General features: G+C 51.4%; 1 protein-coding gene across 4 annotated transcripts in view; it reads left to right on the forward strand.

Annotated features, from left to right (window-relative positions):
- The first annotated feature begins 539 nt into the window (after positions 1–539).
- Positions 540–26,439, forward strand: part of CPNE2 (copine 2) — a 46,069-nt gene continuing 20,169 nt past the window's right edge. Inside the window, exons 1-5 of one of the 4 annotated variants that reach the window (XM_064723516.1) lie at positions 540–654; positions 12,215–12,411; positions 17,518–17,697; positions 20,391–20,465; positions 23,186–23,257. In XM_064723516.1, coding sequence (XP_064579586.1) covers positions 12,244–12,411; positions 17,518–17,697; positions 20,391–20,465; positions 23,186–23,257 — 495 coding nt within the window. In that variant the 5' untranslated portion in view covers positions 540–654; positions 12,215–12,243. Of the gene's footprint in view, positions 655–1,266; positions 1,647–1,744; positions 1,902–5,793; positions 5,960–12,214; positions 12,412–17,517; positions 17,698–20,390; positions 20,466–23,185; positions 23,258–26,439 lie in introns of those variants that run through there. The other 3 variants (XM_064723518.1, XM_064723519.1, XM_064723517.1) reach the window with 3 other exon arrangements.

Consider the following 26,439-nt stretch of genomic DNA (forward strand, 5'->3'; position numbering starts at 1 on the left):
AGCACAAAACCCTGTGGTTTTGCTTAAATGTTATTATTGTTGAGCCAACAAAGTTATATTTTCCCTTGGATCTGAGTGCATAACACGGAAAACAATTTTCTAGATGTATTTTTTAGGCTGTTTTTAAGCTTTTTTTTTTCTTTTCTCCAAAGAGCAAAGCAAAAGCAGTGAGGGAAGTAGTTTTGGGGTGGATCCTTTCTTTTTTCTTTTTTTTCTTTTTCCCCTTTCCCCCTTTTTTCTTTTTTTTTTCCTTTTTTTCCTTTTTTTTTTCCTCTTTTTTTCTTTTTTTCTTTTTTTCTTTTTTTCCCTTTTTTCCCTTTTTTCTTTTTTCTTTTTTTCCCTTTTTTCCCTTTTCTTTTTCTGTCTTTTTCTGTCTTTTTCTTTCTTTTTCTATTTTTCTATATTTTTTTCTTTTTTCTTTTTCTTTTTCTATTTTTTTTTTCTTTTTTTTTTTTTTATTTTGTTAATCAGGAGCGGCTGCTGCTCGTTGCGGAGGGGGGAGCCCGAGCCCGGCCGCGCCCGCCGCCCGCCCCCGGCCCCGCCGTTCGGGGCGGGAGGGTGGGCGGTGATGGCGAGGGGCGGGCGCGGCCGTGCGGAGCTTGTGAGCCCGCAGCCCCGCGGGAGCGGCTCGGCCCGGCCCGGCCCGGCCCGGCGGTGAGTACCGGCAGCCCCCGGGGGTGCGCTGGGGATAACGGAGCGGGGCTGGGAGAGCGTGGCGCTGGCCGGGACAGCGTAACACCGATGTCACCCACCGCATGGGGACATGCAGGGTCGTCCCGAGGTGTGTGGTAGCCCTTGTGCTCTCTGTGCGTCTGGACAGATCCTGCATGTCCTGGGACAGACCCTCCCTGTCCTTTGTGCTCTTGGACAGACCGTCTGTGCTCTTGTACAGATCTCCCTTCTCTGAGATAGACCCTCCATCCTCCCAGACTGACCCTCGGTGCCCTGGGACAGACTTTTGGTTCCTTGCCCATCCCTCAGGACATTCCCCCTGTCGCTTTCCGCTCCCCTTCCCCAGCCCAGGTCCCTTCGTTCATGCACGGTGTGGAAGTTGTTCTGCTCCCACTCTGTGTGTGTGTCTGTATCCACTTCTAAAGATGTGAATTGGGTGTGTGACCCCCAAGTAAATGCCAGGGCTTGGTGGCTTCACTCCCCAAGCCTGGGGATGTTTGTAGGGTTTTTTCTGGGCAGCTGCTGCAAGCTCCTCTCATCCTGTGGTACTGAGTCCAGGGAGATCTGGTGAGTTGTAGGCTGAGGAATCAGAGTCGCTTCCTCAGGAGCTGTTTGCAGCCTGATGCTGCTGCAGCTGGTGATGATCTCCCTCATGCCATGCGTTTGGGGGCACTGGGAGGGTTTACGCTCGTGGATGTGCTGCCTCTCTCTGCTCTGTGCCCAGCTTTGTTCTCTGAGCGAGAGGCGAGCGGAGCGTTTCGCTCAGCAGCGTGAGGGTGCTGCGAGGATGGCAGGCAGGGAGGTGTTTTCCTGTCAGCTCTGCCAGCCTGAAGACCTGATGCAATAAGTCTCTGTGTGAGTAACCCTAATTTAGGCAAAGGGGCTGGACTAAAGCCAGCAGGGCTGGAGGACTTGGTGGGCAAACACACCCTCTGGAGCTGGTCACCACAAGGAGGGTGGAACAGGAAACAGAGGTGAGTAGAGAGCCGAGCCTCGGTGGCAGAAACATCTCTGAAGGGCTGGGTCCTTGCTGCTGACTCCCCAGAGCGTGAGCTGCTCTGTGGAAAGGAATTGTGAGGATCCTCATGAACCTCGAGGACCAGGTTTGAACCTGCTGGCGCCACACCTGAACCTCACTGGAAAAGCTGGAGTTGGGAGCACAGCCCAGGTGTGCTCAGTTCTGATCCTGCTCCCCTGTCACCTGCATCAGCCTCCTCCAGCCAGCCCAGGTACTGGGGCCTCTGATACCACTGTGCTTCTCTGGAGTCAGAAAATTATTTATTATCAGCCAGAAATAGCCTTCCACCAAAGCCTGTTGGGGGCAGGGAAGGGAGGGATGGGAGGAGGAAGGCTGGGAACAAAAGCTCGGGGCATGTGGAAAGGAGCTGTTTTGAGGAACGCAGTCAGTGGAGGATGTTTTCCTGTAGCTGCCTTGGGGAAATGCTGCATTTGCTTTGGTTTCAGCTGTGTGATAGCCTGGGACATACGTTTTCTGGTGATGTGTGTTTTTCTTTCCCTGCTGTTACTGATGGAGCATCCTGACTGGGATAAAGTGGAGGGAAGGAGTGTGGGCATCTAGTGAGGCTTCCAAGTGTGCCCAGATTTCATCTTCCTGCGGTGTAGGCAGCCCCTAGCCCCTGCCTTGGGCAGGCACACGGTCCTGGAGCTGCTCTCTGAGAGCCAACGCTGTCCCCAGCCCCCAGGGGATGAAGTTTGCCAGCAGCCTGGCACTGTTGGCATGTGCCCTGCTGTTCCCAGGACCTGCTTGCTCAGGAGCACAGTTTATCTTCTGCAGGGGCTGCAGACACTGCCCTGGTGCAGTGTGAGGGTGGGCAGGGCTGTCCAGCTGCCCTGCAAGCTCCAGCTGAGGGGAGGATCAACATGTTGTGTCCTGGGGACATCCTTGCTCCCTGGGTCTGTGCTGGGGACAGCAAGGGGTTCATGCTGGTTGCTGGTAAGCTGTTGTGAAGCTGCTGCTTATCAGGGTTAGACAACTCCAGTGTGTGCTGTAGGAGGGGCCCTGCACCCCAGGAGCTGGGGATTCCAGTGTGGAAAAATCCTTTTGGGATTCAGCTGCTGGAGTTGAGCTGTGGATCAAGATGCTCTTTGCTTTGGGGGGATACATCAGCTGCACAGCCCTTGGCAGTCCGTGATTCTGCTCCTCTGGCAGGGATTCCCCTCCCTCACCCCAAAGCACCGGAATTTTGTAGTGCTGGAGCTGCCCCACGATGTACCAGTCTGCCCAGTTATGTGCTGGAGTTGCAGCAGCTTTGTTTGCCTTTCAGCAGTCTCAGTGTGGAGAGCCTGGGAGGAACAACTTCTCCTGCTCCACTTGGTGGGAAGAGTTTTCCCTGCCTTCAGTGGAGAGCCCAGCCTGGGGGGAGCTGCTGTAAATCAGGGCTTGTTCTCCAGGAGCCCTCGGCGTGCTGGGGACAGAATTCCAGGTTAATTGATGAAACAGCAGCTCCTGTCCGGGTTCAGGCCTGCCAGCTCTCATAAGGAACTCTTTATGTGAGAACCTTGGCTGCTGTTCAGAGGCAGGGTGGGGGGACACAGGGAAAGGTAAATTTTCTCGTGCAGTGGAGTCGCCTGGCATTTGAAATAGTGCTCCTGGCAGGATGCAAAACCCACAAAGCAGTGTGACGGAAAAAAAGAATTGAACGCTTCCCCACCCTTTCTGTCCCTGAAATCTTATGGTTTGTCTTTTAAACCTCTGTAAAATATTTGTTGAAGGACCTGAGTCATCACTTTTTGCTGCTTTGGATCAGTTTCCTGGCTGCTGGCTTTGCAAGGTTTCTTGTTTAGATCATGGGAGCGGGGGGGAAAAACTAATTCCCAGGAACTCAGGTGAGTTTGGAGATCATAATGTTGTTAAAATACCAGAAAAACAAACAAGTGTAGAATTCAGCTAGAAGGGCTCCAATTTTATTTGTCTGCTGCTTTTGCTAAGGCCTCGTGTTTGGGAGCTGTCATGTTTTCTGCCTGTAGCCAGCAGGAAAAATCTTGTGTCTAAAATAGTCGCCTTCCTCAGAGCCCTGGATTTTCCATCATCACGTGATTCCAGAAGCTGAGGATTTAGGAAGAAACATCAGCTGTCATGAGGCAGATTTTAAAAATGATACAAGCTAGGAATACAAGTTTTGCTATTAAACAAGTCCAGTGCTAAGCAACCATTTAAACCCAGTCTGATATTCCCTCGAGCGGTGTCTAAAGCTGTTGAGAAGGGGTCGAGAATTAGTCAGACGTCATTCTCACAAACCACAGCATTTTTGTCTCGCTGGCACACAATTCAGTCTCAGGGTGAAGCTTCACACATCAAGTGGCAGCATCTCTCTGCTGCAAAGCAGGCCAAAAAAAAAATTAAAATTCTGTGGGAAAATGTTGGATCTTGGCGATGAAAATCCCGTCTGTGAAGGGGAAGGGATGGGGGGCTCTGAGGGGTGGGATGGAAGGGAGAGGGAAAGGTGGCTCCAGCCATGGGGACAGCGGTGCTCTGCATGGCTTGGTGTCCCAGTGCCACCGAGCATTGCACATAAATACCCATGAATTAATATTTATTTATCTTATCAGCTCTGAAGCACTGGTTGCTTTAGGGATGAAATAGTGCATGGGAAGGAGGGACCTGCACAGCTGCCTGCTGCTGGGGCTGTTCTGGCTGACATGAGGTTAGGCTGACATGCACTGAGCTTCAAAAGCAGTTAAAGATATTTCTGATCACATAAATGATGAATTTTTTTCTTCCCCTCTCACATGTGATAGATGGTGTTGGCTGGGAATAGGAATCCAATTAAGATTCAGAAAGCCAGCATTTTTGTTTTCAACAGCATAGGAAAGTGGTTAATAAGTTAAACAGCCTGTTATGTACATGGTGTATAGTTGGGATGTGGGAGGTTCCCTCTGCACCTGCAAGGGGGCCCTGCTGGCTGTGTGTCCTTTGCAGCCCAGCCACCCTCCCCACAACCCTGATCCTTTACATTCCATAGGGATGGAATGTAAAGACTTTAATTAAGTCCACTTTTTCCTCCAAATCCAGTTTTGAAACAGATCTATCCCCCCTCCTCCTTGTGACAGTGTGCCCAGCTTTCATATGTCTCCTCTAGGATGGGGCAGAAAATTTTTAATACTGGAAGCTCAAATATGCCCCAAACCCTGAGCGTGCCTTCTCCTCCTCCCTTGCTGCATCTCTTGTGTGTCCCACCTGGAGCAGGTGTCTCACAAGAGCATCGCTGCCCTGGGGAGGCAGGAGATTTGTGTTTGGTGATTTTCTCTGTCGGACAGAGGCTCCCCCAGGACTGAGCCTCCCAGTCCCTCGTTGGAATGGGCAGCGTGGATTTGTGCCTGGGAAGGGGCAGGAGGTGGATTCCAGCCTGGGAACACGGTGGGTGCAGAGCCAGCACACGAACCCTCCCTTGGGTCCGCCTTGTAGGGCGGCTGTGTGCAGGGTTTGATGCGAGCGCCACGATTCGCGGTGACATCACGATGTTTTCTGCCCTGAATCACAGATTTCCCTAAATTGAGCCCCAGAGCAAACTCGTAGTCAAGCGAAAATGTGCAACCCTTCCCGGCGCATCTGAGCCAAATACGTGCGAGCCCGTGGGGACGGCAATGGGCTCTGTGCGTCCCGAGCAGGGGGAGCTCCGCGCTTCCACCTCACCCGGCTCCTTGTCTGCCCTTTCCCCTGCCTGAGCAGCAAGCCGGGGAGGCACCCATGGATCTGTGAGCAGGGCACGGATGTGCGGGGCTGGCACCAGGGTGGGCTCTGCCCCCTGCACACGCACCCCTGGGCGGCTGCCTGGTAGCACAGCCCCTGTTTCCTCTCCGGTTTGGAGGAAGGACTCTTTCCCGTGGTGATTTTTTTGTGGGATTTTTTTGTGGATTTTTTGTTTTTGTTTTGTTTTGGTGGTCTTTTTTGTTTTTGTTGGGGTTTTTTTTTGTTGTTGTTTTTTTTTTTTTTTTTTTTTTTTTTTTTGGTTTGGTGGTTTTTTTGTGGGTTTTGGTGGGGTTTTTTGTGGGTTTTTGGGGGTTTTTTTGGGTTTTTTTGGGTTTTTTGGGGTTTTTTTGCGTTGTTTTGTTTTTTTTTTTTTTCATTTTGTGACTTTCTGAGCACGCCCCCGGCCCTGCAGCTCCTCCCGGCCGTGTCACCAGCGGTGCTCTCCGTCTGTCCCCGCGTCACCGCGGGGTGTGTAGGAGCGAGTTTTGCTTTCGTTTGCCAGCCCGGAGCCCTCGGCTCTGCGACGACACTGAGGATTGCGGAAACACCTCACTCAATCCTCGTGATTTCCCGTCGGTGAGTAGGGTTACACACTTAGATACCTGGGGGGGGGGCATTTTCAGACTTTATAGAGGGTTGGAGAACAGATTTGCTCTTTGGTCCCCAGTGCCCGGGCAGGCTCTGCCCGGAGCTGCCTCCGTGCCAGAAGCACCTAAAGCTGTTTGGGTTTCCTCTCCCCTCCCTGGCTGATATTTCCAGTTTTGGTGTCTCTGTGGGTGTGAGCCCCTCCCTGAGGACCCGTGTCCATCCTGTGTCCTGGAGCGGTGGCCGGGCAGTGGCTGTGTCCTGCTCTGGCCGAGGGACCGGCTCTCCTCTCCCCACAGGGGATGCTGGCACAGCGGCTTTTGCCTTCCTGCCTGGGACAGAGCAGCCCCAGCTCCTTCCAGCTCCTGCTCCAAGGAGGAACCAGCCAGGGTGGCGAGTTTGGTGGTCACTGGGGTCCCTTGGGGTCGTGGTCAGGGCTGTGAGGTGGTGCAGGAGCAGGGATACAGGGCAGGAGGAGTCGCTGCCACCCTGCCATCCTTCAGTGTGAGCCAGGCTCTTCCCTAATGCCACTGCCACAGCAGCTGCTGTGCCACGTGAGGGGATGGCACAGAGGCTGCTGGAGCTGCTGGATCCCTGCTTGGCATCAGCAGTGCCTGTCTCAGCTCTGCCCTGGGCACAGCAAAGTGCTCTGGAGCTGCTTTTCTCATTTTCAAAATGAGATGAGCCACTTTGGGGGTGTCCAGCTGTGGTGCCGCAGGGTTTGCCTCGGAGTTTTGTGACTCCCAGGTTACCTCAGGTGGTGGCTTCTCAGGGCTCTGCTGATCCTCAGCCCCTGCAGAAGCTTTGCTGGGTGCTGCCCATGTGCTGCTTGGTGCAGCCTCTTGGGGTTTCAGCAAGGAGGGTGCTGCCCTCACTGCACCAAACCTGCCAGACCTGGTGGGTGAGGGCATTTCTGGGGGCAGCAGGGCCTGAGAGGAGCTGGCACTGTGGGTTGGGATGGCCCAAGAGTGAAATGGAGAGGCAGTCACTGTCACAGCAGTGGCCACCAGCCCTTGAGAGGGAATTTTGCAGTGCTGCTGTGAGCAGCTCAGCTGTCAGCACCAGCAGCATTGTCTGTTGTAGCCCATCAGGGACAGTTTCCAACAGGAAAGGTTCACTGGAGATATCACTTTATTGGGTTGTCCTGAAACACTTTGTCCCTCTGTATCAGGCACCAGAGTATCTCAGTACAGTCCCCTTGGCTGTGGGACCTGTGCTTCAGGCTGGAAACAAGAGCCCTGCCTGGGCATCTCTGTCTGCTGGGTCTCCCCCCAGTGTCTGAATTTGGGAGAATTTGAGCTCAGTCCCAGCCGTGCTGCCTGTGCTGGGGTGCTCAGGGGCAGTTTTCAGCCTTTCCCTGCCCAGTGGGAGAGGTGAAGCTCCTCTGGCAGTAGCAGGGACCCAAGGAGCATCTACAGGGATGTTCCAAGCATCCCCTTTCTGCCTCCCTGGCTGCTCGCCTGTGGCAGAGGCGTTTGCTGGGGACCAGCAGCAAGGTGCTGTGTCCTGACTGACTGCACCTGTGTGCAGAAGGTAATGAGGCTGCTGAAGGACCAGGGGCAAGCTGTGAATCCACTGAAATGCCTGCGTGGGACTGAGAGGTAGATGTTTTTGTGAAAGAGTTCTGGAGATGGCTCTGTTTGTCAGCAGGAGAGGGGAAAGTGACCACTGTGAGCTGTGGTGCTGTGGGGAGCTGCCTCAGGTGTCCATCCCAGCTTTTCCTGGTGTCTCCAACTCCGTGTGTCCTGGGTTTCAGCTTTTCTGCTGCTCTGGGCAGCCAGTTTGTGTATCCTCACACTCCTCTCCTGCTTCAATCTGATGACAGCCTGTTTTCACTGCCTCTAATCCTCCCTCAGGTACTGCTGCTCTCCCTGTGTGTCTCCACTGCCTGTGAGCTCAGATATGTGATTTATAACATCCCCAATTCACCTGTTTGATGCTCCTCTCTCAATTTTTGCCTTCCTGGAAGGAATTTTGCTGCCACAATTGCAATGGGCTGTAGTGGGACAGCCTTAGTGGGAAAACAGCTGCAGGTGATTTTTGTGGGCTCTTACAGAAATCACAGATCATCCCAAAGAAGGATCTCCTGTTCCCTGGGATGGACACAGCAGAATTTTGCATGGTATCACTGCTGGGTGTCAGTACTTCTGTGTCTGTTTCAAATACACCTGGTATTTGCCATGAAATTATTTCTTTAATGAGAGGAGGTCATTGAATTTAGGGCACTATTAAGATTGAGCTCCCCCCCCCTCCACCATGTTTTACCTAAAGCACAGTTTAATTTTTTTTCTGCTGATTTTTCTTGTTAATGTTTAACACAGAACTTCAGCATGGCCTGAGGAGCTGCTGCTCTTGGGGCTGCTCTTCTGCACAGGGAGGGGGAAACATCTTCAGTCAGGAGTTACTTTGCAAATCAGATATTTCCTTCCCCTCTTTCCTTTCCAGATAATTGAGGAAATGAAGCTCCCAGGTTTTTCTGCTGACCCTTTTGCACTTTGTAAAAGTGATTTTGCTCTGCTGTAGAGATTGGTGTGCCATGGTATGAGACTCTGCTCTGGGGCTGCTAGATATTCAGGACAGCTTCAGGGCTTGTGTGTGCCCCCAGGCAGCAAAACCCTTCTCTGTGGGTTGTTGTGGACATGAAACAGCTTGGAAGTGACCAGGCCATGGAGAAGAAAAGTACTTGAAAATTTTAAACACAGAGATGTTCAGTTCAGAAGGTCCTGAAAGCCCAAAAAGGATTTGGTGATGGGGTCCCTGCATTCTGCTCCTGTGACATCTCCTGATAGCAGAGGGACCCTGGGGCAGCCAAAGCTTCAGGTTCATCCCTGAGAGCCCTCATTGGTACCCTGGCTGTGTTCCCTTGGGGCACCACGTGTGTGTGCTCAGCTGGCAGCTGGGATGGAGCACAGGGCAATGTTTGGCTGTGGATGCTGAGCCAGTTCAGGACTTTGTTCAGGGCAGCAAATGTGGGGAGAGGAGAACAAAAACGGGAGGAGAGGCTGGAATACAGATGATGGCACACTGACTCTTTCAGTGCCAGCTCAAATACCCCCTGAATTTAAAGCTTTTGTGGGGTGTTGGGATGGCGCTGGCTCGCTGGTGGTTCCTCAGATGTGAAGCCTCTGAGGCAGCAGGGGCTGAACCCACAGCTGGCCCTGTGGAAGGTGCTGGATCCATGCAGGTGTAGCAAGAGGAAGGTGCTGGATCCATGGCAGGAGAGGTGGCTTCCAGGGTTTGCTCTGGCTGGTGCTGGCCATCTCCTCATCCCAGTGCCTGTGACATGCCCACCCTGGGGAGCCAGACAGGCTGAGCTCAGGGGCTGGAGTATGGGAGATGTGTGTGAAACCAAGAGGATGTTTTGGTGTCTGCCAGCCCTGGGAAGAAAGGTTTTTCCACTGAGTCATTTGCTGCCTCTGCTTTTTATGAGACAGCACTGGGATCTGGGAGAAGGGGAGATGGAAAAACCCAGCCCAGCTCTCCCTGCTCTGGCAGGACCAGGTTCATGCCAGCACAGCTGCCCCATGTTTGCTTCTCAGAGGGAGCAGTAGACAGACACCGGCATAAATAGAACAGGCTTGGCTATTTTAGGACATTGATCAGTGCATTAAAGAAAATTAATTAAGTAAAATCTTCACTTTAGCTGCAGCTGGCAACATGGGCTGGGAGCAGAGCACCTTGGGGCTGGTCCCCAGCCATGGTGGATGAACCATGAGGAATTCTGCTTCTCCACATGTTCCTCCTTGAAGCTGCAGTGGATGGAAGGTTTCCCACGTGTGCCACCATGCTGCTGTGACAGTGACACCATTTGGGTGTGACCCTGCTGCTGTTCTGGCATTGTCCTGCTGTGCTCTTCCCTGGGCAGCAGTCTGGGGTGAAAAAACATTTGGGGAGGGCTTAATCTTAAATCTTAATCTTAGGCCCTAAATCCCGTGATCCTCTTGTTAAGGAAATAATTTCTTTTCATGGCCAATACCAGGCATATTTGAAACAGACACAGAAGTACTGACACCCAGCAGTGATACCATGCAAAATTCTGCTGTGTCCATCCCAGGGAGCAGGAGATCCTTCTTTGGGATGATCTGTGATTTCAGTAAGAGCCCACAAAAGTCACTGATGGTACCAGTCAGGCTTGGTCTAAGCAAGGGGGAGCTTGGGAAACGGACGTGGGTGCTGTTTTGGTGATGCTCACAAGTGTCTGCAGCCAGGGATGGGGTTTTCCTTCTTCTGGAGAAATTTCTGAGTTCTTATGGAGCTGGGATGGTTTTACCACTCATTCCTGAGCAGCAGTCTGGGGTGAAGAGCTTCTGTTTACTGCTGGGGGTTAAAACCAGGCTTGTTTCTGGTGACTTAGTGCCAAGCAGAGATCTTGGCAGGCAGGAGGAGAAGGCTCCAAGCCTTGGGAGCTGGAGCTGTTTTCTGCTCAGAATTCTTTACAGCAGGGCTGAGCACTCAGGACAGCTGGTGGTGAGCCCAGAGCTCCTTCCACAGCCCTGCTGGGATCACCCTGTCCCTGCCCTCCCTCCCCATTCCAGCTGGGAAGCTGAGCTGCAAGGGGAAAGGGCAGCAGCCCAGCTCCTGGCAGCTCAAGGGCTTGTAGATACTCATGCCCAGGCAAAACAAATAGATAATATTAATTGGGGTTTCAATGCCAAACAGAAGCAGATGGTTTATCAAGGTGGAGAAGGCAATGTTTGAGGGCTTCAGATAAAGTGGATGAGCTAGGAGCCACTCTTGAAAAAGAAGACAAAGAATATTGAAGCAGCTGCCGAGAAGAGCTCACTTTCCACTAGCAAAAATAGCCACAAAAGTTTGTTAGTGTAAGTTAATCTAAAAATGCTTTTTTTCTTCTTTTTCTCCCCTTTCTTCTCCATTGAAGACCATTGGTGATTCATGACAAGTAAAATGTATATCAGAAGTCAAGACTGTCCTGTGGGATGAGGTTTTGCACTAATAATGGTATAAAACCCATTTATCTCTGCAAAATGGCTTTGGTAGCAGGCTTCTGATAAGATTTTAAATGGATTTTTAGTCAGGGCCCGGTAAATCGTGCTTCAGGTCATGCAGTGCTTGTCACATGTGCCTTCAGTGCTCTGAAACAACTATTGCCACTTTTTACCTGCTACCAGAGCCACTGTTCTGAGCTGGGTGGAGATGGGGCTGATTGAGGGTTGGAGCTGCCCTGCATCACACTCACCCTCACAGCCTCTCCCCTTTTTCTATGATGATTTGCAGAGCAGAGCTCAAGCTTGCCCCTCGTAGCTTAGGTCTGTGGTGTGTTGCCTGGGGACAGACAGACAGACAGCAGTCAGGTGTGTGCTCAAAGGTGCTGTGGGAGTCTGGCTCCTCAGCACAAACAGAGGCCCAGCGTGCTGGAAGAAGAGGTTGGGGAGTTCCCTCTCCCTTGAGGGGTTAAGATGTTACCTTTCCTTGAAAAATCTGTTATTTATGGAGTAAACTCCCAGCAGGTCGGTGCTCTGCTGGGCTTCCATTCAGGACAACCTGGGAGATGGAGCCAGGAGAACCTCATGGCTTAGATCACCTATGTAACTCAGAGCAAGAGGCTCTGTGTGTGCCCAGCTCTATTGTAAATCAAAGGCAACTCCAGCAAAGGAGAGAGAATGATGAAGACGACTCCACAGATATCAGAAAGCTAATTAATTACTTTATTGTACTATAGTATATACATTTTATTTAAATTGAATCTGTTAAGCATTTACTCTGCACACAGCTGCTCACACTGCACAAAATTTTGTGGCTGTCACCCAACAATCCACACACACACACACACACACACAGACACTCCTGGCCCTGATAGGCCAAGGAAACAAAACATCTTCACTTTGGCTAAACAATCTCCATATTGCATTCTACTTTAGCACAACACAAGCACAGCAAGTAATAAGAACTGTGTTTTCTCCTTCTCTGAAGCTCAGAGAATGTGAATCTCAAAAATCTTGTGTGTTGTGCCTTGCTTTTCTCTGTGAAATGTGGCAGCACCTCTCAGCAGGGCTGACAGGAGCTGCAGGAGTGCCCCCAGCACTGAGGTTTGTACCTGTGCTGTCCCACACTGAGGTTTGTCCCTGTGTGTCCCACAGAGTGCCAGGAGCTGCTGTCCCTGGGCCTATGGTGTCCCTGTGCTGTCCCCCAGGCCCATGGTGTCCCTGTGCTGTCCCACACTGAGGTTTGGTGCCCCCAGCACTGAGGTGTGTCCCACACTGAGGTTTGTCCCTGTGTGTCCCACAGAGTGCCAGGAGCTGCTGTCCCCCGGGCCCATGGCGTACACGGCGCCTCCCTCGCCGCCGGGGCCTGTGGGCTCCCAGTACTGTGTCTGCAAGGTCGAGCTCTCCATCTGCGGCCAGAACCTCTTGGACAGGGATGTCACCTCCAAATCTGACCCTTTCTGCGTCCTCTTCATGGAAGTCAATGGGAAGTGGGTGGAGGTAAGTCCTGCTGATGTGTGGATTTGTTCCTCCCGTGGTTTGCTCATGTTCGTATCTCCCTGAGCAGCAGTGGAAGCTTTCCTGGTGATCCTGAGGCTGTGTGTGGCACCAGTGTGTGAATTGTTCTGTGCCACAACTGGTCCTTCCCCCATCAGTGCTTTGTGCTGGGCATTGGCTTTAACTGCAAATTCTGTTTTATACCTGGTCTGGGAGGGAGCAGGGTAGGCAGAGTGTGGATATGTGGTGGATACAGGCACCCACATTGGGTGCAGCAGAAAATGAGCATAGAGGGATTTAAATTGTGTAAACCAAACAAAAATTTTCCCAGTTCCTGGGAGATTAGGTGCTCTCATTCAGGTACTTGGCCCAGGAGCTGGTGAATGGCCAGCACCACCTCAGGTGTCCAGCGGGTGACCTCACCTTCAGCAGGGAGAGTGTAGGGGAAAACCTCACTTTGCCACAGCCTGCAATTAACTTTTTTCAGCCTGGATGAGACTAATGAGCTTTCTAGCCTTGATAGGTGTCATCTCTGACCTAATTGTGCTTTTCAGGAATTTTTCTTCCTGTCAGTGATGTCTCAGTCCAGCGGTTTTGATCCCGAAGCTTTCTATGTGATGCAAATGTTTGGTGCTTTTAGCTTTTTGTTTTTCTTTTCTGCTATTTTTAGCTTCTCTCTAATTGGCACAGTAGGCACTGGACTGAGCCTTGAGCAGCAGCTTGCTGGTGGTGTCAGCAGGGCTGGAATGGGCTGGCACCGGGTGTGGTGTGCTGGTGCCTCTGAGCTCTGCCCAGTGGGACACTGCTGGCATTGACTCACAGGTGTCAGGAATGCTCTGTGGGTTTGGCTCATGGCTGGGTGCCAGGCAGGGTCAGGAGAGGTGAGATTGCCCATGAGAACCTCTCTGGATGGGATGTTGGTGGACTCTTGGCAGCTGATGGCGCATGGTTCACAGCTACCTGCTTGTTCTCTGTGGTTTTGGCCACACAGATGTGCCCCTTGCCCTAATGGGACAAAATATCATTGGAACCCTCCCACCCCACTGCCCCTTTGTCCTCCACACCAGATTAGGGACATGTCCCAGGTCTTGGACCTGGCTGTGGTGGTGGGTCTCCTCCTTTGGCACCAGCCCTGGTGCTGGTTCTGAGCTGGGCAGTGGGGCTGTGGCACCACTGATGCCAGCAGGAAGATTTCTGCTCACTGTTCTTTCTAGCTGTAACATTTGTTCCCAAATACAATTATTTTGTCTCACTGAGCTTAATAGGAATTAAAAATCTTTGTGAATCAGCCTTGGAGGAGTGGGGGAGGGAGGCACAATAAACCACAGGCTGGGAAGTGAAGATGGGTGATGTTTAAATATTCTACGCAGTGATGTTGTCTCTCAGAAGCCATGAAAGAGCTGACCTGTGGTGCCAGGAACAGGGACAAGGGACACATGACTCAGCCCTGCAGCTGCCTTTGTGCCACTGAGTCACCCAGGCAGTCCTGCACCTTCAGCACCTGCTTCCCCTGGCTCTTCAGGCAGCATCTCCCCATGCTGGGGCATGAGGCACCTCCACATGCTGGGGTGCTGAAGGTCCCAGCCTCCCTCTGAGACTCTCCAGTGCAGTCACTGAGCACAAGGACTGCTGCTGGAGACGATTTCCTGGTTTTTTGCTCAATTTGCAGAATTGTAGAATCATGGCATGGTTCCTGTTGGAAGGGACCTAAATATCACCTCATTCCTACCCCCCTGCGATGGCCCTTGCTTGAAGCCACATCAGCCTGGCCTTGAACACTTCCAGGGATGGGGCAGCCTCAGCTTCTCTGGGTAACCTGTGCCAGGGCCTCACCACCCTCACAGGGAAGAATTTCTTCCAAACACCCAATCTAACCCTGCCCTCTGTCAGTTTGAAGCCATTCCCCCCTTCCCTGTCACTCTGTGCCATTGTCTGAAGTCCCTCTCCAGCTCTCCTGCAGCCCTTTCAGGTGTCCTAAGGTGTTCCCTGAGCCTTCTGTTCTTCTGAGCAATCCCAAGGCTCTCAGCCTTTTCTCTCAGGAGAGGCACTCCATCCCTCTAATTGTCTTTGTGGCCCTTTGAGGCTCTTACCCAAACTGATTTTTTTAATTAGCCTGGCTGGCTCTTACAAACCCTTGTGCTTTTCTGCTTTTTGGTGGCCAAGGCCCCGTTCTTTCCTGCAGATCTGAAGGGGATGGCAGGAGCTGCTGGCAGTGAGGGATGGTGATGAAGAGGCCTCATGTGTGTTGGTCACCAGCAAGGTGGCTTGTGCTCACCAAACAAAGCTCAAATCTTGTGCAGCTCTCAGCTGGGGATATTGCTGTGCTTCACACTGGCACTGGGCAGGGGATTAAACTGTTGGATCTGGGGGGTTGAAGAAAGCCCCATCACTGCCGAGTTTGCCTCAAGCTGGCTGGGATTTTCATACCCTTCCTTCAGCCACCTCTTCCAGAACAGAGCTGGAGATGGGACCTCAAGGTATCTCCTTCAGACTGGGGTCTAGGTGTGAAAGGACTGGTTTCCCTTGGTCCCTGGCTTCCCAGACATTCCAAGAACATGGATGGACCTAAAACCCATCTCTGCTGCCTGTGCAACATCTCTGCTGCCTCCTCCTGGTGCCTCCTCCTGGGGCTGGAGGGGGATTTGTGTGTGTTGTGCTGCTGAAATGAAGCAGAGCTGTGGGTGCCTCTGCTCCTGGTCCAGCTCAGCCCTGAGCAGATGCTTGGCTCCTTTGGTAAGGAATGGCAGCAGACAGGGTCTGTGTGAAGCTGTGTGGCCCTGGCCAGCTCACAGCCCACTGCAGTTGCTGGCTTTGGTTCCCTGGGGTGCAGCAGGTGCCTATTCTGGGAACACAGCATTTACTTTAGTAAATTTACTTTACTTCAGTCGTTTCTTGGCAATTAAGACAGACTAAGCGAGCAATTGCAAAAAGCCCTGTGATGGTTGGGTGTATAAATAGCAAACTCACCACATTTCCACTGAGCCCCTCCAAACCTGCCTTCTGTGCTGAATGAGTTTCTTTGGGACTAAGGTATGTGTTTGCTTTTTTTTTCTTCTTCTTTTTTTTTCCTTTTTTTTGGAGGCTTTTTCTGCTCTGCTTATTTCTGGCTCAGCAGCCCTGGCAGACATCCCACGGTCCCACAGCCTGCTTGGTGCTGCCCAGGGATGGCAGCTGCTTTCCAGAGAGGTCTTGCCCTGGATCTGGGATGCACAGGCAGCTCAGCCTTGCCCAGAACTGGGTGTCCTGGCTGCAGGACAGGGTGGAATGCCAGCCAGGGTCACAGCATGGCCAGAGGCTTTGGCCACAGGGAGATGGGATGGTCCAGACACTGAGGGCAGCAGCTTTTGATAAAATCACACTGGGCAGTGTGATCTGACACAGTGTCTGTGCTTCCTTCTCTTTTAATATCCATGTTACCATGCCCTGGGATAACAGGGTGATGTGGCAAAGTGCCAGTGCTGTCATAACACCTTCCACACCTTCCAGAGCCACATCCAACCTGGCCTGGAGCACTTCCAGGGATGAGGCAACCACAGCTTCTCTGGGCAGCCTGTGCCAGTGACTCACCACCCTCCCAGGCAAGAATTTCCTCAGAACATCTAATCTACACCTGCCCTTTGTCAGTTTGAAGCCATTCCCCGTTGTCCTGTCACTCCAGACCTTTGTCCAAAGTCCCTCTCCAGCTCTCTTGGACCCTTTTACATGCTGGAAGGTGCTCTGAGGTCTCTGCAGAGCCTTATCTTCTTCAGGCTGAGCAGTGATACCAACATGATACCATCTGCTGCTCCTCTGACAGAGCTCCTGCTTGCTTTGCAGGGTTCCCCCCCAGCTCTGGGTGTTTCTTGTTCAGCTCTTAGACTCTGCTGCCCCTGCCCTTCCTGCCCCTTTCAGCTTCATGAGGAGATTTTGCATGTCAGGCTCTAAACTTGCCCTTTAGCATGTCTGGGAGGGGAATATGGGTTCTGAAATTAGAGTTCAGACTCTCCTTGCCCATGGACTTCCAGAAGTAAATACACCAGCTCTTCTCAGCCTCAGTTTCCCCAGTTTCTAACACTTTGGCCAAAATCCTGGCGGTTTGTCTTTGTGCAAGCTCATGACAGGATCCCTGCTGGAGCTGCCACCCTTCCTGCAGAGTGAGTTATGGGGCTGGGATCAAAGTTCCATTTCTGCAGAGCAGCATTCCAGCATCTCATCGTGGCTGTCCTCAGGGTGTTGTTTTGGCTCACACAAGGCTTTGTGACCACCTGTGCCATGCAGTGTGTAAACCCACACTTCCACCAGCTGCCTGCCAAGTTTCCTCTGCTCCTGTCCCTGCTCCTGGCTGTGGGATGCTGCAGAGAGCTGTGGTGCTTTCCCTCTGACAGCAGTTTCCCCACATTCTTCCAGTCTCCATCTCCTCTCTGTGCCTGCCCTTCCAATTCATCAGGGGCATCATTGCTTCCAGCCTGCTTGCCATAGCTCTTGGTGACAATATCTACTGAAGTTTTGTCTCTGGGCCCTTCCAGCCTCTTGTTGCCACTAATGCTTGATGAAATTTATGAAAAAAGGGACTGTGGTGATGGTTTGTTTATCTTTTTATCTATGGAAGGCCAATAAAGAAGAAAGTTGGTTTGAGTTCCAGAGGGAAATGCTAGACAGTTGTGTTCTGGCTCATGACACTTCTTGTTTTGCTTGAACTTGTTGCTGGCTGCACAGATTAGAAGCAGCAAGTTTGGCACTAGAGCTGTGAGGGTCTGGTTGGGGATCAGAGGTGTGTGAGAGCCTCAGCTCCTGGGAGAATGGGGCTTGGAAGCAAATGAAGCAATTCTGGCTTCAGTGATGCTCAAATCCATGCTGAGCCTTGGCTGAGTAGGCACTTCCATCCTGGCTGTGGAGTGGGGAGAGGTGTCCATGCACCCCATCCTCGGGAGGCAGCTCTGCATGGTGTGCCCTTGTGTGTTCAGAGGGATCCCAGCTCGTGCACCCTGGTGTCACAGCCTGTGTCTGGGGACAGCTCTGCTGAGGGCTTGCTGTGCTCATTCTGTGGTCACCACGGGGTTCCTGCCTGAATTCAATTTCAGTGACAAAGCTGCAAAATGCACTTGCCTAAATGCCTCTTTTTCTTTGCAGCTGGACAGGACAGAGACAGCTGTGAACAACCTCAACCCAGCTTTTGCCAAGAAGTTCATCATTGACTACCACTTTGAAGAAGTGCAGAAGCTCAAGTTTGCCCTGTTTGACCAGGACAAGTCCAGCACTCAGCTGTATGAGCACGACTTCCTGGGCGAGTTCTCCTGCACCCTGGGCACGGTGGGTCTGGGGTCCCTGCAGCAAAGGGGACCCCAAAACACATCAAACACAGGGATGTGGTGAGGTTACAGCTGTTCTTCTCACCCCATGCAAAGTTTGCTGGCTCCTTCCTGAAAAGACAGATTTAATTTGCTTGTCACACTTCAGCTGTTGAGGTTGAGCTGTTCCACATTAGGGGATTTCTGCTTGCTCCACTCTAAGCTGGTCATGGTGTGGTTTCTGCTGGTGCTGGCAAAGGGGCATCAGCTGGAAGCTTCTGGCTCTCTCTTCACCATGGATTATAGTAAGGGCCTAGTTTGGGCCTGGGAAACTTCCAGAAATTTAAAGTTAGGATGCATGTAGTCTGCCTTTCTTTCTCAGTTTGGGTTTTCTCTTTCTGAAAGTTTTGTCCATCGCTGTTGTGTAGCAAAACATTCCTCCTGCTTGAGCATATTGGTGCTGGAATGTGTCTTCTGCTCTTCCTGTGGAAAAGCTTTTGGGACACAATGCAATTTATAAGTTTTTGGAAGGTTTTTCTCATTCATGAGCCCAGACCCTGTTAGAAGCTGGCAGCTGCATTCTCCAAATGTCATTGTCCTCTGGCTCAGGAGCTGGGAATGAGGGGGGTTTTTTTCCATCTTTTTGCAGCATCCAGCAGCTGAGGGCTGCTGTGGTACCTGGCACAAATGCAAAGGCTGGGAGAAACTGCTTCTGGAGTGCTCAGTGCTGGGATGGGGAGGAAGGAGGTGCTGTGATGGGTGGGTCAGCACGGGGAGGGAGCCCAGGGTGCTCAGGGAGGCTCACGAGCACAATTGCTCTGCTCACAGAGTGCAGCATGGCACTGCATGTGGCAGGCAGCACCAGGGGCAGCTCAAGAGCTTGACAGGTTAGAAGAGCACTGACATTTACAGGGTTTGAAGTTTAATGACTGGAATTTTGGAAGTGCTCTTGATGACCTAATTCTGCTCCTGCAGAAGTTAAGGGAGTGCAGGCAGCAGCTCTGGCCTGTGTTCAATGGTTCAGCTTAAACCCATCCTTTACTGTTGGTTCTGCTGTGCTGAAACACATCCAGCTCTAGAGTGGGGCAGCTCAGCTAGAGCTGCTTGTGAAAGTCATGGTGGGAGCAGAGAATTCATGGACTTAAGGACACAGCTGGAACCTTGCTGCTCCTGAGTGTGGCTCTGCAGCCGCCCAGGGCTCTGCAGGCCCCTGTTGGGGAAGAACATTATCCATGTGCAGTGGGGAGGGAGGTGGAAGGGCTGAAGAAGAGAGCTTGGAACTCTGCTAACTTACCCCGGTATTTTCACTCTGCAAAGGAGACCTTGACCTGTGCCCAGTTTTTGCAGCAGTTCCAACATCAGCGTCTTGGTGATATTTAATTCTCAACAAAGACACCAGCTTGGAATGGAGGAATCTTTTAATTTCTCTTTTTCCCCTGAAAAGCTGTTTGCCTCCTCTCCCTGGGCTGGCAGCACAGCCCAGCTGTGGGGCAGAGAGGGGCTGGGGGGTGGCACTTGTGCAGGGTGAGGAGAGGAGTGAAGCAAAGCAGATGGGGGCTTGTGGGGTCAGCCACCCTGCCTTGGGTTTCCTGGTGGCTGGAATTGGCTTGGTGAGATGTTTCCATGAGCTCCCAGAGGCAGAGAACAGCTGTGGGCAGCAACAACTGGGCAGTGAGGATCTGACTTTTCAGTTCTGAGTTTGCACTGGAGCTCAGTCAGATCAGCCAGGTTGCTGAGTGCATCTGATGAGGTCTGCAGTAGGATTTAAAAGGAGACCTGGATCATTCCCAGGCCTGTATGACCTCTGTGGCCAAAGGAAATGCAGGGAAATGGGATCAGACCCCAGGCTGGAGGGTGTCCACGGTTTCTGCCAGCCAGGGCTGTGAGGTTTGTCCTGCCTGTACCCAGTGTGGCACAGAGATCTGGTTACACTGCCTGGTGATTCCTGTGCACCAAAAGCACTGGGACGTGGCTGGCTCCTCACAAATGTAAAGGGTTTTGCTTTAAAGTTGCAAGAATCAGGATCACAGAATGGTTTGTGTGGAAAGGGACCTTTAAAGCTCATCTAGACTCAAGGGGGACCCACTGGATGTGGGGTCAGGGCACAGGTGGCTCCAGCAGGTTGTTGGATCTCCATGTGGGCATCTGCACCTCATAAGGAAAAATTACAGATTCCCCAGACCTGTACGAGACTGAAACTCACTGAGCTGGGAAAAATCTCAGGGGTTTAATTGATTTCCCAGTTTATTCTGTCTGTCCTGTTACAAACCAGAAGTGAAGGGAAGAACTTTGCATGCCTTTGGGGGTGCTGTTCCTGCTCAGGGGGTCCAGAGTGATGCTGGGGGAGAGCATCCAGCTTGTAATCAGGATCCACCCATGGAAACATGTCCTGCAATCAAGGTGCTAGCAGGGGTCGTGGTAGAAGTGTGTGAAATGGGCCTTGAGGGAGTGAGTGTGATGTTGCTGGGAACAAATTACAGTGGTTCTGTGTGTGTGAGGACCCCCTGGTCTCCTCCAAGGTCCCTGGGTTCCCCAAGGGCTAGGGTGTCACTGGTGATATTCCCACTCTCGTAGCCATCCCTGCATATTGGAGCCTTTCTTCTACTCCTGCAAACACTTCATCTGAATTGACCAACATGAGCAATGATCAGTTGCTTATGAGTCTGCTTTTGATCACTTGTACAATCATGGCTTTATTGTCTTTGGCTTCTCTAGATTGTCTCCAGCAAGAAAATAACACGGACTCTCCTGCTGGGGAATGGCAAGCCAGCTGGGAAGGGCATGATCACGGTAGGTTGGCTCCTTTGTGTTCCTACTGGGCCTCTGAAGGTGGATGGGGGCAAGGCAGGGCACTCACAGGGGCTCCAGGAGATTGGGGTGAAGCTCTTGAATATTTTTCCCTTTGCCTCTTGTTGTTTTGGCCATTTTGATCTGTTTGGAGGACAATTTATTTGGGACAGAACAGTTTATTTGGGACAGGATCTTGCTCAATGTCTGTCCCGTGCTTAACACTCTGAATCTTCAACTTCTGCTGCAGTCTCAGAAATAAAAAATGCTTCAGTCTGCAGAAGTACAGAGTAAATCTGTGCTGCTGCTGTTTGTTCTCTGGTAGAAGGCGCCTGCTCAGACCTCTCTGGTGCAGTGACAGGTAATAGGGCTCATTCCTTTTGCAGGGATGGGTGATTTTGTTTGTAGGATGAGGATGTGCCATGGCAACAACTCTCATGGCAACAGCCACTGCTTCTGCTCCAGACCCCTTCGGGCAGTGGCCTTCCCGCTGCGGATCTCTTCAGCAATGTTCTTTTTTTAAAAAGAAGAGACTAAATTTAGGTGTGTTTCTGTCTTACCTCAGCTCCCATCGTTTTTGGATCTCTGCTGTGTTATGGGTTTTGTGAGATGTGCAGCTGGGCTGCAAAGTTGTGGAAGGAAAGGCCAGCAAGGAGTTAAACTTGTGTCAGGTTTAAAAGCACTGGAGAGGTTTAAAAGCCTGGGACCTGCTGCATCTCTGTTCTGTTTGCTTTAGGGGAAGATATTTTTCTCTCCTAATTGCTGCAGTTAGTCTTTAAATGCAAGGGGAAAAGCCACAGTGAGGTTCAGAAGTGAGGCCATTCCCAAGGCTCTCACATCCCATCTGATGCTTGAGTGGGAAGAGCTGGAAAAGTTTCCAGTCAAGTTCAAAGGTTGCATGCTTTAGAGAAAGGAAGGTCCTGTTGTGTCACTAATGTGCCATTAAACATCCAAGGGGCAGAGGCATCTGCTTCATTTTGTAGAACTGATAAGATTTCTTGATCTGGGTTTTTTCATCCTGGCCTGGCCTGGGTGATGCCATCAGGGCTGTGTGTGTGGGCACCTTTCCCTGCTTTTGGTGCAGTGTTGGAGCACAGGCCATGGACACCACTGGGGGAGCAGGATTCAGGGAGCTTGGAGCCAAAACCTGACTGCCTTGTCCTCTTTCCCTTCAGCTGTGCCCAACTATCCATTTTCCTAGCTGAGATGCCACACAGGTGAATGCAGCAGAAGAGCCTTGGCTGAACAGATGGGACTGTGTGGGGGTCCCTGGGTTTGAAGAGAGGAGATCCCAAAGCAAACCTCTGTGTTTGTAGAAGTCAATTTTAAAATCTTACAACACCTTTAAATCTTTAAAATCCTGCTGCACCCCTGTGCTGGACATAGTGGTGGGGATGTTGTTGCTGTCCATGCTGGCCAAGAGAAGATGCCACCAGCAACTGTTGCAGGGTGGCACAAGGACATTCCTGGCCTCTGTGCACAGCCTGGCTTTTACATAGCCTACAGGAGCCCTAAAGTGCTGGATTCCAGCTGGGCATGCTTTTGTGGGGCCGAGGAAAGGGCAGATTTCATCCTCTTCCCTGCAGTTTCTCTTCCTCCTGCTGGTTTTGGTGACTGCTTGCACCCACCAGGGATTAGGTGGGAGAGAAAAGTAATTCCATGGCATGGCAATAGGGAACTCCTGTATGGGGCAGAGGGGAAAACTGGGGTTCATATGCAATGAATGGGGGTCCTTTGTGGACCAAAGGGTTGTGTCCACCATGGCAAGGCCAGGAAGTTGCCCAGGAGCTGTGGCTCATCCCCTCAGCTGCCCAGACAGATGCAGGAGCTGCATCTCTGCCTCCTCATCTCTGCCAATTCCCCAGCTCTCCTAAGTGCCAATAACCTTCTGATTGCTCCTTCCCTAGAAAATTGTCCCCTGGAGTTCTGCAAGTTTTTCTTGAAGCCTTTGTGTAATGACAGTGCATCATTTCAGTGCAGGACAGCCCCTTGTGAGAGGCAGCAAGCAGCCATGCTTGGGACACTGTGCACAAGGACAATGTCCAGGCTGTGTTCCTGGCTGTCCTGGGAGAAGGAGGATGCAGCTGGGAATGCTGGGGATCAGCTCAGCCCACCTCAAGAGATCAGAGAAAGGAGAGGTGGAGAGCAGATGCTTGGGCAGGAAAAAAAAAAGACAAGTGATTCAGAAAATGGCTTGTAATAAAAGTGAATAAATGTGGGGTTTTGTTATAAACATTCCTTTAAAATACCAAGAGACTGATTAGACCATATTCCAGACAAAACTGGCCCACTGGGGGCTGGCAGCCAAAGCCCTTCTGGAGCATGTGTGAATAAAGTCTCTCCAAGTAAAGGGGTCTGGGCTGTGCTCCTGCCTGCTGCAGCTCCTCAGGAGCACCCATGGGCTCTTCATCCTCGGGGCTGCCCTATCAGGTGGTCATCTGAAGACATGACTCCTGGGTTCCAGCAGCATTTCCCCTGAGGGAAATGTTCCCCAAGGATGTTTTTGCCATGCCCAGCCCAGGGCACGGAGGATGAGGTGGCACATCTTGGTGGCTTCTCCTTCCTCTTGGCTCAGTCCTTCTCCTCCTTGGAGGTCCTGAATGAGCCCTGGTGCAGAAAAGCAATGTGAGACCAAGTCCAGCATAACACTCAAGAAAGGGGTTGAATTTTTTACCAGGAGCTTTTTATGCTGAAAATGAATGCAGCCTTCCCTTGTCTTTCAGATAGCTGCCCAGGAGCTCTCGGATAACAGGGTGATTACTCTGAGCATGGCTGGCAGAAAACTGGATAAAAAGGTGAGTGGAGCTGTGCCTGGGGGATACAATGTTAAATTTCTGCCTTTAGGATCTAAAGAAATCTCTGCTTTGTGTGTAGCAGTGACAGAAATCAGTCCCACTGGAGAAAACTTCAGGGTGAAACTGGGTGAGATCCTCTGAGTGTGCCTCAGTTTCCCTGTTGTCACTATTCTTCATCACACATCTCCAGATGGAGTGATTCTGTGTGGCATTTGTGTATCAGCATATCTCAGAGACAGCAGATTTATTGCCTCAGTGGCAGCTGTTTGCAATTGCCTCCTGACAGAGCTGGAAGTTTTGATGACCTTTGACTCCATATCTCAGATGTGCTGAGAGCTCCTGGCTGTCACCTTCAGCCCCTCTGGAAATGGGGCAAAGATCTGCTTCTGTTCCAAAGTGTAGGGCCTCTCTTCTCCCAGTAAGTGCAGGTAGCACATGAGCTTTGCTTTGGATGTGATGCACAGGAAACAGTTCTTAAAGCCTCTCTGAGCAGCTTCTTCTGACCTTATTTACCAGGCAACCAGAGCTATTCCTCTTGAACCACTCCTGTTGCTAAGCAATCCATGGGAATATTATTTTTTCCTTCTTCCTAGTCTCTCCAGAGCTTGTTTTATTGGCAGGATGGCCCTCAGTTTCAGAAAACAGGGTAAAGCAAGCAGCCAGGCAGAAGGGTATTTGTGGGGCAGAAGATGGGGCTCACCCAGTCCTGTTGATAAAACTCAGTGGGTATCTGGTTTATCCAAGTTGTTTTCCCCACCTGTTGGAAATGGCTTTCTTCTCACCTTTCTACTTACCCTGCCTAGTGCAAATGCCCCAGTTAAGAGGTAACAAACAGCTCAGTTTCATCTGTAGTGTCAGCAGAAGGGTTGTGCTCAGTGACCACCAAGAAATGACAAAGTTTCTTTGCCAATTCCCATATGCAGGACAGAGCTGCAGTGCTCAAAGTCCTGCTCATGAGCAAAGGATGCTCAGGTCACTTCATGCAAGTTAAAATGGCCCTTGAACGGGGGTATTGGATGGAAAACAATATTTATGTGTAATTTTTGGTTATGGTTGAAATGCAGCTGTGGGACGTGGGTAAAACTTGTTTAAGCTTAGGAAAGACACTGGAAAATTGGATAAACAAAAGAAAACCAAGGCTGAGGTTGCAGCCTGTGGAGTTGCAGCATCTGGTAGCACACAGCATGGGAGCACAGCTGCAGGCTCAGACATTATAGGGAGGGCCTGGATCTCACAGGACTTTGTGGTGGGGTCATGGGATCATCTTCAGTGCACACACCAAGCTGAAGCTGTGCTCATCCCTTACTCTGCCACAAAGCCAGCCTGGAGCAGTGCTAAGCCCCAGGCAGCTCCTTCTGCCAGGGCTGCCCTGAGGCTGGGATCTCTTTGAGGCTGCAGGCAGGTCCTCCTCCCCATCACATTCCATCCTCTCCACCTGCATCTCACTACCTTGATTTAAATGTTGAAACTGCAAAGCAGGAGCATGTCAGCAGCAGATTCAGCCTGAGGCTCTCATACCTCATGATCAGTTCTTGGGAGAGTTGTTGAAAGATAAAATATCTTGCAGAAGAGGAGACATTTCCACGTGGGGCCAGCCATGGGGAGCCCAGGGCTGTCTGTGCCACCACAGCCTGTGGGGACAGCAGGAGGGGACAGTGATGCTCCAGCATGGCTGGGGGACAGCAAGTGCTGCAAGCCAGGGCTGCTGCTGGAAGCTGTGATTGAGGGAGCTGTATCTGTGATTTAGGGAGCTGTATCTGCTGGAGGTGGCAGCTCCCCCCTCCTTCTCCATGGTGTGTTAAACCCAGTTTGGATCATTTCACTTCTTGGATTGATTTGCAGATCGATCCGGCCTGCTGAGCTCCTTTGGTTGCTCAGTTCCCACCTCCTGCCAGGTTGGCAGGGGTGAGATGTGGGTGGGTTTGAGGTTTTAAAATAGCAGCCTACAATCTTGTGGCTTGGAGGCATCTCCCACCCTGCTTTGAACAGAACAAGGCTGACTGGACTTTGCAGGCCAGGCTGATCCACGTGGGATGGCAGCAAATCCTTCAAAGCTCCCAGTGCCTCCTCCAGCCCACGCTGGGCTGCTGGGGAAGCTGCCTTGGTTGGAGGTGAAGCCAGCACAGACAGGGTCAGGCACCCACCACTGGTTCTTTTATCCTTCTGTGAAGCCTGCAAGGGCCAAGCCCAGGTGGTGGGTGAGCAGGATCAGAGCTGTGCTATAGCCACAAAGCAGCAGAAGGAATGGCTTGTGTTTCTATCCTACAAATGTGTGAAAAAGGGTAGGAAAAAAAATAGCCTCATCTCACTAGAGAGCCTTTATGGTCTGCTTCTCTGCAAAAGAATTTTGACTGAAGCAAGTTGTAGTTTCCCCAGGCCAAAACACTTTGCAGTGATTTAAGTAAAAAAGTAAAAGTAAATCACTTTCCTGGCTGGCTTCAGAAACAGGATTTACATGGAAATGTTGATGGATTTTCTGCTGGGACATTGCTAGGACCCATGTGCATCCCAGCTGCCATCTCCTGGGCTTGCTGTGGACGGGAGGTCCTGGAGTGCTCACGTTTCCTCCTTCCCCATGCACAGCCCCTCACATCCCCACTGCATCACTCAGAAGCACAAACCCATAAAAAGTTCCTCCAGCTCTTTGAAGGATTCAGACACCCACCCTCCTCTAGGAGGAAAACCCAACTGAAATAACTTAAATTCTCCATAGATTGTCTGGAATATTTGGGATTTGGTTTCTTCTTAGCAGCTCGTTGAGTTTTTTTCTGAATGGGAATGAAGCTCTGCCTAGAAAAGCTGGAGTTTCCCTGTCGGTGCCTTCCTCCTCCCGAGGCAGCCCCTGAGCTGATCCCAGCAGGGGGGTGTGTGTATGTGTGTGCACGTTCCCATGAAGCAGAGCCTTTGTGGGGGGATTATCTGAGGAGATGCTGGCAGCAGAGGCAGCACACACTGACTCAGGGCTGCTGGCTCAGGGTGTTACATGATCCCTGTCAACACCAGGGCAGCTCGCTCCTTAAAGACTTCCTCTGCTTATGCTTTGCTGCTGTGTGTAGGAGGGTGGATTTTCTTCCTTTCTCCCCCAAGATATGCACTTCAAAATTCTGGTTTTTCCTCTGAGGCTTTGGATGTTTTTCCAAGTCCAAATGCAGCTGCCTCCCAGCTGGGGTTGTTTTCTGTGT

Source organism: Zonotrichia leucophrys, chromosome 11 (assembly GCF_028769735.1).
Source record: "Zonotrichia leucophrys gambelii isolate GWCS_2022_RI chromosome 11, RI_Zleu_2.0, whole genome shotgun sequence".
Taxonomy (NCBI): Eukaryota; Metazoa; Chordata; class Aves; order Passeriformes; family Passerellidae; genus Zonotrichia; species Zonotrichia leucophrys.